General features: G+C 45.2%; 1 protein-coding gene across 1 annotated transcript in view; it reads left to right on the top strand.

Moving 5' to 3' along the window:
- The window catches only part of T265_05217 (hypothetical protein), a gene marked incomplete at both ends in the record, with an annotated part of 54,943 nt that overhangs the window by 5,706 nt on the left and 34,294 nt on the right, over nt 1-14,943 (top strand). The window contains 4 exons of the mRNA XM_009170172.1: nt 2,385-2,590; nt 3,568-3,704; nt 5,605-5,766; nt 5,809-6,086. Coding sequence (XP_009168436.1) covers nt 2,385-2,590; nt 3,568-3,704; nt 5,605-5,766; nt 5,809-6,086 — 783 coding nt within the window. The remainder of the gene's footprint in view (nt 1-2,384; nt 2,591-3,567; nt 3,705-5,604; nt 5,767-5,808; nt 6,087-14,943) is intronic.

Here is a 14,943-nt window from a genome sequence, read left to right as displayed (position 1 = left end):
GCTCGTCTGTGGGGGCATGAATATCTGGAATGGTTTCGTCCACAAGACTCGCATTTCCCAAATTTTTGAGCCATCGGATTAGGATTACGATCTATGAAGTGACGTGTTGATGGATTTGGGGCACGAGAATCTGTTCGAGGTTTGAATTTGTTGTTCATCCGCATCCTTGAATTCTTTTAGAAGTCTGCTTCCTCAGTCTTCGTCACATGCTTCACATCTTCATACTGTTCACATATTTGCCGAATAGTTTGAAATTTCTGATCCGGACAGAGTAGCAGCTTCTGCTGTAATTCGGGTAGCTGAATGCCAGCAATGAGTCTATCACGCAGCTGGTCTTCTAACTGGGCACCGTAGTCACATTTGGCCGCCTGTGTTTGCAGCTGTAACACAAAATCACGAACCGACTGAGAATGAGAGCGGGTCAACATATTGAACCTAGCTCTTTCAGCTGCTACGAAGTTAATCGGTTTGAAGTGTTGAAGAACTTTTTTCTTCAAAGCAGTGTAAGAAATATCGATTGGAGATTCAGGATATACTAGATTCTTGATCAAAGTATACGCCTCCTTGCCAACGAAACGTAGGAAATATGCAGTGAGTTTCTTATCATCTATATCGGATTTTGTGAGGCACCATATATCGAACCGTTCGAACGCGTCTCGCGATGCTTGATCCGAAAAGTATTGACACTGATGCTTCACTGCCGTACAGCCATCCAAAACCATCCATGCTTCTGGGGCATCTGTGGTCGAAAACCGCAAGATGTCTCACATCATCTGTCCTCGGAGGCCATGTCTCCCATCCATATAACATCACCGTCCTCGCTGTAGCCTGGTTCACACTACCCTAAAGATCTAGTGATATGCGTTTTTTACACCACAAGTGACGCAAATTAGCAAACGTGATTCGAGCCTTTGAGATTCTTGCACTGACTTCATCAGACACACTTCCGTCAGAGCTAATACAACTACCGAGGTATGTAAGGTTTTCCACAATCTTCAGTAATTCTCCTTGAATTGTAAAGGATGTGTTGGCAGATGGCACGTTCTGAAGCATGACTTTACCCTTTGAAAGTGCAAATCGCATGCCAAGAGGTGGAATGATGGTGGTCAGTTTATTCAACAGGACTTGTGTTTCGATTTGGTCTTCAAAGAAGAGGGCAATATCATCTGCGTACTCCGGATCGACAAGGCTCTCACCAGCAGCAATTTGAACAGCAGGGTTTTGAAGACCATCCAGAGTTCGTTTCATTATTTTATCAATGTCGAAGTTGAACAAGAATGGAGAGAGTGGACATCCTTGTCTGACACCACTTTTTGTAGGGAAGCTTTTGGAGATCTCACTATACACTCTCACCCGGCCAGAAGTATGTGAATATAGGGATCGGATTATGTTTACAAACTTTTGGGGCATATCCTGTTGAGCAAGTGTAGGTAACAGAACTGATCGGTCGACAGAATCGAACGCACCCTTGAAGTCAAGGAATACTAAGATTGTGGGTCGTCTGTACATGTGGCGTTGCTCTAACACCAGACGGAGTGTCTGGTGTTGGTCAACGCAGCCTCTACCCGGCCGAAATCCCGCTTGATTCTCACGAGTCAAGGCTTCGCGTGCCACCGTAAGATGACGAAGAATCAGCGATGCCAGAAGCCTTGTCACAACAGGCGTCAAACTAACACCCCTGTGGTTGCTACGTTCACTTCGAGTACCCATTTTGAAAATGGGCACTACTATCGATTCACCCCAGTTGTCTGGCTAACTGCTTTCAATACCCGCACTTGCAGGGAGGATCGCTATCGTTATCGGCACAACCGTGACATTTACAAATACCAATAGCGGCCCTCCCTGCGAGTGAGGATATTGAAAGCAACCAGGTAGATTGGGCATCGAGGCTTGAAGATTGATTTCGAGATGCCGGATGCGAATGACGCCGATGCAGGACAAACAGAGTGAACTGATGAAACTTCCCGCCCGTCGTAGGTTTGACTGATGTATGGTCAGTGGGTAACGCTTAAGAGGAAGAATGACATTCCTTGTGTTGATTGCTGATAAAAGAACTGGTCCTGTTTGTTGAGCACAAGTCCTGGAGGAGTATCACATTTGAGTTTCACCTTTGGATTCGTTTACATTAAAATGGTCTCCTTGTTTCCTCTAGGCTATAAATAAGTGGTACATCCGGTATTGATGTGGGTTTTAGACACGGTTCTTTCCTACGACAACTTCTAACAGCAGCTCGTTGGAAATAACTGACATGCTTATTGAAGTTTGATTAGAGGGTTCACAGGGAAATGTCATCTGAATGGCTTGGTATATTGGAACACCACAGGCTTCCGGTGGATTTTGCCATACTTTTGGCCGATTGCTACAAAATACATTCTTGACGATAGATACTACTTAATTTCTGGACAAGTCCGTGTTTATGTTCCCGATACGGAACTTCGAGTGACAATCCCGAATATCAAAGGAAGAATTGGTTCGAAATTCTACGGTTCTATTCATACAAGGCAACCTCAATTGTTGACGTTCGTGGCGTCAACAAGTTCACTTTCACTGACCCGCTCAGTGCAGTGTCAACGTCCGCACGCCAAGCAACGTCGGGCGGAATGATGGCTCAATAGTGTGGGTTGCGATCATCCTTTCCGGTGACATTCTCGTGATTTTCATTGGCCGTGCGATCACACGGAACTCATCGGAAAACAATCCAAAGCCAGCAATTGGGATACGAACACGCATAGGCGAATAGGTCAGTTGCGCAAATTCACACACAGATACACATTGCATTACACAAGTGTCGGACGGTATGCCTCTGCGGCAAGGTGCCTAGCTGCCATGCCACAGAAAGGAAGCACGAGGGCTGGGATACTGCCAGGTTGCCCAAGCCTGCACAGGGGAAGTCAAGAGGCAGAAGTCAGATTCGAACCACGGACTTTGCAGTCAGTAAATTCACGCTCTAACCACTGAGCCTTTTATGCTATGTCCCTGCGGACGATATAAAAACTGTGGAAAATTCTTTAAAACTGTTAGTTCGGGGTTCATGTTTGAATCCACAGAGAAAGAGAGAAAGCCAATAAGGCTTATCGAGAAATACTTAAAAGAACGTGAAAATGGTTGTTGATAATGAGAAAATGATAATCATCCAGCTAATAGTTTTCAGTGCATAACTGTCATGCCAACCGGAGGAAACACAAGAGATGAGATAGTACCATGTTGCTCAAGCCTAAACAAGAGCAGTCAAGATGCAAAGATAGGTTCAAACCACGGACCTTTCGGTCAGCAAGTTCGCGCCTTGGAGCTATCTTGAAGTCAGCTTACCCTCCGCTTTTCAGTGAGTAAAGATAGGTTCCACGGACCTTTCGGTCAGCAAGTTCGCGCCTTGGAGCTATCTTGAAGTCAGCTTACCCTCCGCTTTTCAGTGAGTAACCAACTGATTGATGCCTTCAAGCGAATGCCGTCCTTCTTGTGCGTTTCACCATGGCACTATATAGTGGAATTGAACCCTCTGGATCCCAAGGTTCTTACGCTGGTCATCAGACATCTCACACTCTTGGTAATGTGTCGAAATTTTGGTAGCTCGGGTGGGTTTATTGATTGTTGATCAGATGGCTGTTGATCTGTCCGCCGAGCTTGGCAATCGACTGGCAAACGTTTCGTCACCATACGAGATTATGGTACCTTCAACAGAACTGGCAATAATCACTTCGTACACAGTGAGTGGTGCTCCAAAATTGACATCCCATGGTGCTTTAGAAACTGTAAATGAAGTTCTTCCGGGCCAGGATCTTTCTAAACCCTCAAGGCGGATAGAGTATTCTACGGCTCTTCGTGAAATCCGCATTGTATAAAGTTTTATCATTCATACACTGTATAGAAACTTGAGGCTCCTACTGAAAGATGAAGATTGATGTGTGTTTCACCAGCAATGCTTGAGCTTCTCCTTCCACAAGTGCAACTTGAACAGCTCCAAATAGTTGTGGAATTTCGTCTCATTTTTTAGTTTGACGTCTTAGGTGTGCGTGCAACTTTTTTAACCGTCGTGGACGACTCTGCTAACTTTACGTATAGCTGATGTTCGTTTATTTTCTTCGCGCCAAGGTTTCTGCATTGTCTATATCTAGTATGATTGTTTTAAATCAATCCGTTAAACCTTACTTGTTCTGAGAAGCGCGTGAACGTGACTAGCTACCCAGAGCGGAGCGTTCCACGGATCTCATCGCTTTTTTCAAAGATGTAAGGTCATCAGTAAGTCCACATAGTTTCGAGGTCTTCCTTGAGAAACAGTTCTCGATCAGTCTGTATTTCTGTTTGTCATTCACTTAAAATCTGTCAGCCACACATTCCGACGCGTCCTAAAGTGTCGATGAAATTTGCACGACTTTTTTCACTTGGACTCAAGTGGTCCCTTCGTCTTAGAGGTTCGGTCTATGTTGGTCATTCTTATCGTTTCTAGAAAGCGGGTGAACATATTTGGAATAAGTTTACATGGGGTATTCGCTGCTTCTTGAACACGCTAAGTTGAACTACAGGAAATGGATCCATCGAATAGCTTGTAATCGAAGCTGTTCACCTACTCGGTACTTAGACGATGCTACCAGTCGACCGTAGACGCTTCAAAATCCCCCAGTATGTGACAGTTCGAATGTGCCACTTTTCCATGGAACTCGTACTCCTGTACGCCAAATTTAATAAGAAGGACCCTTCGACGGCAGGGATATCTTTTCATCCCATCACTCTTTCTACCACCCATTCGGACGGGGTGAAGGCAGTTGGGTGATACATGTAGGCATCACTTGCCTTTCTCACAACCCGCCCTTTGTCGAACGTTTCTCTCTCCCTCCAGACTCACTTGCAGATCCAGTGGCGTTTGGGGACTTTGTGAGTAACATGGTGTCTGGTTTCCGCTGTGTGGCTGATATTCTCACTCCACCCATTTGGGTGCCTATACTTCTTACGCTTCAAACGTACTTTTCAGTTTGAGAACTAGAGGGACTGGTTTCCACTTGAAAATCCACGATATATGTTGACCGCTATTTTCAGCTTATGTCTTAGTTTTCATTGTCAAGAAAGCCTGGTTCTTCCTGCTGGCTGAAATGTGGAAAGTAACGTGGTCGTACTCAAAACCAACACGTTCGCTAGAAGATATGTTCTATGGCCTCCAGTCTCTACAAAGCCACCTTCAATAGGCGCAGGTTTTAAACCGTATTGCCTTTTTCGATTCATCAGATAATTTTGCGGCACACTTTTATAGGAACTGGTGATCCTCTTCCACTTATCGAGCCGCGTTTTCTGACGTTCTTCGGTAGTCTTTGCTATCATAAAACATTATGCTCTTGGGTATTCCCCATCATAGCAGGGGCTAAGTGCTCTTAACCAGTTACACGCATCTGCTCTCAGTCCCTTCATTTCAAATGAGCGTAGGGTTTTGACAAAATGTTTATCCATTTTGTCATCTGACTACTTAGACTGAATGTCTTCATTTGTATTTATCCTTCGGTAAGTCATTCTTTTGATTGTTCTGGTTTATAAAGTCGGGATTCTTTTTCAGCGCTGATACTTGGCACTCTGATGATTGATTTACTTACAAAAAAACCATTATTTTCACATTTTTAGCCTAATATTTTCTATTTCCCAACCATGACGTTTCTTGAACTCAAGTGCAAGCTTGCTAATTACGTGGATGTGACATTCCGAGGACCTACTGACAGGCTAGCTGCACAAGCCCTACTTCGACACATATTCCCAAAGACAGATTGCTGCGTTGTCGATATGAAGGTGAGTTCCGCGTGACGGTGATGTAGAAATCTTCTGTGTCAGGTTTTAGATGATGGTCTTTCTAATCAACTGGTCCTACTCACCTGCGACAAACAACTTTCGGGACATTCGTGTGCCCGCAAATCGTTGCTCGTACGCATTTACGGCTTAGTGACCAACAGTTTGATTGACAGGACTATGGAATTGTTGTGTATGACAGCGTTTCATGCACACGGAGGGATGCCAAAAGTTTATGCGGTTTTCAATAATGGTATTGCCTATTCTTTCATCCCCGGGCGAACTCTTCCACCGACTGACCTTGGATCTCCCAAATACTGGAGGTGAGTGTGCATCTTGCTTTTTTGGCAAGCGATATTATCTATCCGTGATTTCCTTATCGAGGCTTTACCCTCGTTTTGGACGCACCAACAGCTTAGACGTCTTAGATTATGGCCAACCATGCTTGGTGAGCTTTGTTTGCTTTCGGTTTTAAATGAACCTTATTCTGTTGACAATACGAAGCAGTCTAGCCGGAATCCCTCTGTTCGGCTCATCTACTCTCTCTGAACATGGTTTCAAGGTAGTATCCGATTCCTTCGTACGTTTCGGCTGAGGGACCAGTCACTTGTATTGCTCTGCAGGTAACTGTCATTGACACCACCCTATAAGAACGCTGATGAAACATTGACAAACTATCAGTTTGACGTTCGGCGGATACCCAAAGGCTCGATAGACTTTGCATAGGAAACGCGTTTGTGCTTTATATGCTCTGGTCCCTGGTTTAAACTGACGCCATACTTGATGTTTTGAAAATACAGTGACTAAACTGTTCAGGATTGAGCTTCCTCGAATTCCTCAGTGATATTAGAACTGTTCTTTCATAATTTTACGGCCATCCGTCCCATGACCATTGAACACTATGATTTCTTGCAATCTGAAAGTTCATCTCCTGAAAGATTTTACCTCAGTTTTGTTTGATTGTGCATTCTTGAATGTCGATGGGGACGGATTTCATTGACCGAGGTAAATCACCGTTAAAACTATCAGGGTTGTCTTACAGTTCATATGGTTTTCTGGCTCCTTGTTATCTAGGCCTTCCGTTCTTTGAATATTACCTGAATGCGATATTACAGTGCCAGTGGTTCGGCGTAACAGTGGAGCGCTGTCTCCTGTCTGCGAAGACCAGGAGAACTTGAACGCTACGTGATTTTAATGACACAGGTAAATGCGTTCGTTAGGACGGAGTCCTGGTAGTCTGCATACTGCAATGATGTGATTGAGTGAACTTATATTTGGATCAGATTAGCAAGGCTACAGCTTGGTAAAGTTCATCGTATTACGACAAATTATGTTGCTGCTGGCTGCCATTTAACCCGTGGGAAACTTGAGAACTCAGCCTATTCCAAAGTGCCAAGGTCCCAGATAGGATGAGGTTGGGAGGATGGATGTGAGATTGTCGAATCCGTACCAAATAAAGGTCTCTTCTAAACGGACCACTGTCCGAATCCCACGAAATCCATCGATGAATTCATGAACTCTGCACTACTTTTTCAAACGTTGGCAATTTCCACCCTACCTCAATCATGGACCTCTTCTTTCCACTTCAGAAATCGGGACATTTGGGCACTTTCGACATGTTCATTCATTTATGTTTAGCTGTGGTGCGCGAGAATCTCTAAAGTAAAGTACAGTATAAACCACGAACAAACACAAGAAGTTTATTTTGAAATTAAATGTTTGAGTTCAGAGCCGTTCGTCTATTACATGAAACCAGGAATTTAGTCGGTCGATTGAAGTCTCTTCGTGAGCTTTTTCGTGTTTTTATTTTGCGCTCTGAAGTCAGTTGGGTCCAGGGTTTTGCCGTGGATGTCCTTTCTTTGCCTTCGTTTATCTACCAATTTCCAATGTCTTGGGTTAAGAATTACGCGTCTTTTTGCTTACTTATCAGAGTACGGTAATGAGGAGAGAAACCAAGTGATGAATTTTTGTGTATCGGTGGGAAGAACATTAACGAACGCCATGCGCTCCACTTGTTACCGCAATTATCTTTTCTTGTTTCCAGTAGCCCCACTTGCCGTGTTGTACCCTCGGGGTGGGTCAGCCACCCAGAACATGGTGGGTGACTTACCTACTCTACTGTGTGACACTTTATCCAAAAGCCTTAACGTGGTAAGGCATCACTGAAGAATCGTCAGATGAGCGCTTCCAGGAATACGTAATGAAATACAATGTTTGCAAATATGTTTCAAAGGTCACCAGTTGGGACCAGGTCGCTGTTATATCTGCTGCTGACCCGCTCCAGTGCCTAATGCCGGAGAAAAAAGACTCACAGAAGGGAACACAACCGCTATATTCCGAACAAGCGAGCGCGAGAGCGTGAGTTACAACGGCCCCACGCTATTGATCCCACGACATTGATCCAGGCTGTCTGATAGGCGTTAGTGCACACCCGTCAACATCGATCGTGCCTCTATGAAATGCCTGAACGCTGATCACATTCGGTCGTGCTTCTGTGGCGTGCATGAGGACTCATTTGCTTTTGCTGAATTGATTGAATGATTGACTATCCTGGATGCTTGCCGGCTTTCATGTTGAGTTTTTGGTGGAGCAGTAGGTTCCGGGCGTTCTGAGGTTGCTTCCAGGAATCCGATCTTTCTGATAGTCGCTTGTTCACATGTGAGTAGAGAATTAGAATCAAACTGGATCAGATTGATAGCATTTCCAAGGTTTCACACTTAGAATGTGGCGGCGAAGTATGTAACAGTCTACAAAAACTGCAAATGAGCAACACCATATCATGGGTAAGTCAAAGGAAGAATACGGTCAGGAAAGCACAGTCATCCATCTGATGAACAACTCAACCGCCGAATTTTCAAAAGTGCTTCTCCTACTTGATGATGACCAGGATAGGTCAGAGATTATACTGATGTACAAGGAGGTTTCGGGAATTCAATCAAGATTTTGTCCTGTCGAAAATTCGAGACGCACCGTACAACTGTTTTCGAAAATAATTGCTAAGAGCGTCTTACGAATCGCTTGAACGATTCGAATCTGTGAGCCTCCGACCAGCAGTTGAGTTGTTTAGTTGAGCCTGTCTGAATGCGAGTTGATCACATTGCTGACCAGCCGCTCCTGGTCAAGAAGTCGCCGTGCCGATGCCCCCTGGGGATTCGTTAGACGCGCACTACCTGTGGTTTCCAGTGTGTGTCCAGTGTGTCTTGGCTTCACTTGAAGGACGATCTGGATCAGATGACAGCTTAATTTCTAGGTATCTAGCGCATTTTACTTGTGCTCGGAGACAACCGTGTTAGCCACCCAGATGTTGACCACATGCAAGCATAAGTATTAACTCATTGTACTTGGTTGGATTCGCATTGGTAGAAATGCCCTCTGACCAGGTGCAAGTGACCTTGGTATTATGTTGAAGCGGGCGAAAATCGGTAGCCACATAGCGGTCCATGCCAAGAGCTATGCTTCAATCACTGAGATGTGAAGAGTCCATGTAAAAGGTGAATACAAAATGGACGGGTCTCTGATGCACGCCACATCCATTTGCAGTTGCGGTTAGTATTTTGCCACTATTCTGTGATCGGTTCGGGTAGCTCCATGACTGCATTAGCCATGGTTGTGCTATAGCAGACGAGGTCATCAAGGCGTGTACACGGATGTGAGATGGCTCAGTGGTTAGAGCACGAATTTACTGACCGGAAGGTCCGTGGTTCGAGTCTGAACCCTGCATTTCAACTTGTCTAGGCTTCGGCAACCTGACAGTATCCCAGCTCTCGTGCTTCCTTCGAGTGGCAGGGTAGCTAGATACCTAAAGAACAATAAATAACAATCGTTCAGCTGTAGTACCCTTCCGGTGCCTAGCTGCCATGCCACCCGAAGGTTGAACGAACGATGAGTTACCGCCAGGTTGCCCAAGCCTAGACTGGGGAAGTCGAGAGGCAGAGGTCGGGTTCGAACCACGGACTTTCCGGTCAGTAAATTGGCCATCTCGCCGAAAGGGTGTTACGGTTGAACGATTCCCTTTTTTACACCGCAACTGTAAGAGCGGTAGTTGCCGAACTTTGCTTCTTCCGTGTGGTGGTATTTAAAATTCGGTTGTCTGTGTCTCTTTAGCATAGCAAAAGTAATCTGGGTGCAATGAACTGATGTTCAATCGGGTCCTTGTGGACAGTCTAGAATCGCCAGGGTGGCGGTGAAACTTATCAGGTCTCTTGAACCACTGTCTCTTCTCATATCTTTGTTGAAAGATTTGTGGAGGACGTGGCGAAAGGGAATAAAAGTAACTACAGTAAGACGGTGATGTGGGGCCTCCTCATCTTCCTAACTACGGCCCAATCGATCCTCTTTTCACTCGGCTGGAAGCCTTGCAAGACATGACACCTAATTCAGCGGTGTTGCACATGCCATCACTTTTTAGCTTAACTTGCTGTGCGCGGCGCTTGTGTTGGCTGAGGTCCAGTGTTAACTTCGAATGACGGTGCCTCACTCCTACTCAAATGTGTTTTTCTCACTGTTGCTTAAAGGTTTGTGCACCTTATTCTTGATCGATTTTCTCCCGGGACACAGAACTTTTGCATCACATTCCTACACTTCCCTTCCCTTTGCCAAGGCTTTCTTCCCTCATTTTTGTATGGCGGTTAGACGCGAGTAAGTCTCACAGGTGCATTACTGTTATTGGTGACGTTGGCGACGCTGAGTGAACTAAGAGTGACAGAATAAGTCCATGCGTATCCTTCCAAATAAGCTTCTGGACAGAATAGCTCAGTCAAATGCACGAAGAACACTGCCACATTCTATGAACCGAATGCAAGCGTCTGTTCAGCGTCCAGAACTGTCGTAAACTGATGCTTCGGGCGGGCGGTCGCATCAGTGTCCTGAGTTCTAAGCAGACTGATATACTCATAGGGGCGCTCAGTGAGGGTCACGTGATACTAAGCACCATCTCGTTTAGCGCGACGTTGGATAGAATCACGAGAATTAGAGGACTGTCGTGGGTGTAATCCTGGGTGGGGGTCTGCACTCGTTGACAGTTAGAAATGCCGGCTGGAAAGAGAAAATTCTGTGGCACAACATTCACTGGTTTTATTTTCCGAGTACTTTCTCGGTTCGTTTTACACACAACTGACCGGATATCTAAGCTACAAGCAGCATTGATCCTAATAGGAAACGGGTGGTTTCACTCATCGATATCCCCAGTGAAAGTTTCTTCCTGTGTTTTATTGTTCCATGAAGTTTTGATCGTCTTCCAACTGTTTGTACCTTTTGACTGCAACAGGAAACCCACATAAACGGCGTTTTATCTGGAAATTTCGTTCCTAAGAGGAACAGAACAGTGTTTTGTCATTGTTGTTTCTCATGCTGGTTCTACCCGTTGTATGTGGCGACAGAGTTCCTTAATCTAGGCTAATGTAGACGATATATTCTGATGGGGCGAGATGGCCCAAGTGGTTAGATCGCGAATTTACTGACAGGAATGTCCATAGTTCGAACCCGACCTTCGCCTCTCGACTCCCCCTGTCTAGGCTAGGGCAACCTGACAGTATCCCAGCCCTCGTTCAACCTTCGGTTGGCATGACATTTGGGCACCGAAAGGGTGCTACAGCTGAACGCTATAGTTTGGTGATCAGGTTCTATACTAGACGGTATAAAATAATGCCTTACTGCAGTACCGTTGTCCTGGTCAACAAGCACATTTGATGATAACCAACTCCTCCAGTAGAGCCTAGAATATTATCGGTGGCGTGAGCCACTATATTGTAAGACGCTGTCCAAGATATAACGAAGGCTGTAAAAGAAACGAACATTTCACCTATCACATCCAAACTGTATGCCACTTTGAATGCAGTAAAATTCTTTCAAAAATCAATTGCGACTCAGATGGACGGATTGATTTCGTCGTTTTCGTGCTAATCATCCATCTCAGGGATTTGCGAACTTTGTTTTCAGTGTGTTGAGCAGGTCAAATTCTGGGGATGGACAGCCCACGGTGTGACCTTTTCATTTTACTTGGTCGTTGCAAAAACTGGCATTTAACATATCAGATTACTGACTACTGCGTTTCTATGATATGATGATCTGATGGTCATAGAAAGACCCCCCACTAATTAGCAACCAACTTCTCGCACCATTCACATATTTCCTTGATGTATGGATTTTAAAATTTCATCCTCGTGATATTGGAAAAGTGCTGCCTAATTAGACGTGGGTGCTTAAATTAAACTAATGAGTAGTATGTCAGTGTCCACGAAAATGTTCGGAGAACCGGATGACAATCCCCATCAGCTACGGTTTCGAATGATTCGATTAACCGGTCAAAAGAAGATAGGTATCGGCGAAACTGTATGCGAAAAAGATGGAACGGCAATTCCCTCACAAATTCGTTGTCCTGATCGATGGGTTGAACAATTTGGAAAGCAGTTCAGTTGGCCTCACGCAACACAACCTCAACAAGCCTGAATAGAACATCAACGCCAGCCCGCCAACAGTACCAGAAATCCAACTTGGAATACTCTTTCTCCAACGTAACAACACAGCCGAATGATCTGCATTCCGAAAGGATGGAATAGTTGTGATTATTACCAAACGGGCTAATTTGAATCTTCGCTGTCTAACCCTCCGCCTCTGCACTCATTCTGAAGACAGCCTACGCATTTGTGGGCGTTTACTCGGCTGGTGTTGCGCGGTAAATACCACATGCCTACCCGTGATTTCATTGAGAATGAACGTGAGCGTCGGCGTTACTATCTACTGAGTGACGTCCGACGTCGACTAGCATCGATCAGTGTGGCAAAGTCAGCAGTCACCAGGAGACATCATGAGCTAACTGTATGTCACAGATCATGGCCAGTGAAGTCAAAATGAAGAGCATTGACTCGGTATACTTACAATCAAATAGCTGCAGCCAAAAGATGCTGACTCGTGGTTAGAAGCTCCAGTGCTTGGGAGTGGTTGTCCAATGATTTTACCTATGCAATGACGTGGTTAAAATTCTGAGCGGTGAACTGACGGTTGTACATAGCCTCACAATTGGCAGCGTTTGTATATCGTAAAATTTGAATGATGTCGCTCCGTTCTCACTGTCTATCAGCCATATTTGAACTCCAGCTTAGCGGTCACTTGGTCAATTGGCGCCATCCATAATGGCGAAGGCTTTGCCGATCAAACTATTTTGGTTGTGAAAATTTACATCGTTCACTAGGTTTCGATATGGTCTCCAAGTAGAAATAACTGTGTGGGGAAATAAGGACCTTTCTAGACTTGTCTTGGCGTGTTCACTGGTTCCTGATTGGGGGCGAGATGGACAAAGTGGTTAGAGCGCAAGTTTATTCACCGGAAGGTCAGTGACTCGAACCCGACCTCTGCATCTCGACTTCCCTCTCTAGGCTTGGGCAACCTGGCAGTATGCCACCCCTCGTGCTTCCTTTGGGGGGCGTGGCAGCTAGGCACCGAAAGGGCGCTACAGCTGAGCGATTTGATTTGTAATTTCTATTCTCATATCCGTTTCGCGCCCATTTGGGGTCATTTTTTAAGCATGTCTCTCAATAATTAGTGATCACTAATCTTCCTCATGCGTAGATATTGACGAAAAATCGAAAAAAGGCGTTATGCCTTCGGTGATGTCTCAGTAGCGTTTGAAAGTGCCAACAACTCATAGTTACCATATGAATTGTGGATGACAGGCTCACTGAGACAACAAAATCAGTTTAGCTGCTCACTGCTCAACTGAAAGACGTTTCCTGGCAGAAATTAGTGACCTCATAAGTACATCTTGTCCACTTGTATCTTCAAGTTCAGTCCATTTTTCACAGCTATTTAGGTAAATAGGAAACTATTGCGGCAGTGGTCATAGGGTCTTGTTGATCAAAGTCATTATCATACGTCAGTTGGTTCGAGCTCTCCCAAATTCTCGGTTCTTCTTCATGCTTTGGGAGTTCTGACGGCTTCGAGGCCCTCTTGCTTCATTCTACCGGTAGTTGTGCTCTGAGACGATACCAAGTCTGATGCTTTTGCGGATACCGATTATGAGTTTGACTAACGCTCAGTCTCGTCTGCATTTCTTCACTCGGCTCGGTGCGCCGGCGTAAACATGTTTCATGAGCTCCATTCATCTAACTGAACAAGACAAGAATGCTTATGGTGCCAGAGTACACAAGCTAAGCCGAGATGGACCAAGTGGTTAGAGCGCGAATTTACTGACCGGAAGGTTCGTGGTTCGAACCCGGCCTCTGCCTTGGGCGACCTACAGGTATCTCAGCCTCGTGCCTCATTCTTGTGGAAAGCTAAGTCGACTGCTTTCTTTCAAATATTAGCTTCATCTGTATTCACATGTGAGTGACAGAAGGTTGATCGTACGTGAATTTTAACCCTGGTGGTTTCTACCTAGTTCGTCGTATACAGGGATATGTCCGTTGTGTGATGGTTAGACACTGTATCGCATTCCATCTCTGGAAACATGGTTAGATCTACGGGATCAACAAACGAAGGGATGGAGTGTAGTTTTCGTGAAGTCGAGGTTGTGACTCTCTGAGAGACCAGCTGAAAGAAAGGCTAAAAGTGATGGAAAATGTTCCCACTTGACGGGGATAACTTTGGCGGACTATCGCTTCGGTGTAGCTCCGTAAGTACGGTCGATCTGATGAGATGCCTCTCCAGTAGTTTCAACGAATGCGTTACCATGGAAAGACAGATACACAGAATGAAAGTTTTACCTGATAATAAGCAGGCTCAGATATTCGTCGGTGCGCAGGAATCAGAAATCCTCTGACATGTGTAAACTGCAGAGATACACAGACTGAGACTCTTCTAGTATGCAATCTATTACTTGTTTTTGCATAGAGTAGTGTGCTAAAATAAGGGGTCATTATACGATTATATCTAACAATACAGTAGACCATACTCGAGTATGGTCTTCTCTCTCAGCGTCCTTTCGAGAGACGACGTTTGTGCTGACACTGCTAATGCTTGCTTGTGTCCTATCTGAAGATGCGTTCATATGCTCCCACTACAGTACTAATTTCCGTAGAATCGGCGTTCTTTTTCCATTTTTCATGTAGGGTAGCATTGCTTATGCTTCATCCCCTCCCGTACCTCACAGGCCGTCGTTCCCTGACTCCCCTGGCCTTTTGGCGTGAGTCTGTCTCACAATGGAATGTCCGACATGGATCTCCAACCGGTTTTGGCAGATCGCCG

Source organism: Opisthorchis viverrini, assembly GCF_000715545.1.
Source record: "Opisthorchis viverrini unplaced genomic scaffold opera_v5_95, whole genome shotgun sequence".
NCBI lineage: Eukaryota > Metazoa > Platyhelminthes > Trematoda > Opisthorchiida > Opisthorchiidae > Opisthorchis > Opisthorchis viverrini.
This window is presented reverse-complemented; position numbering and strand designations above follow the sequence as displayed.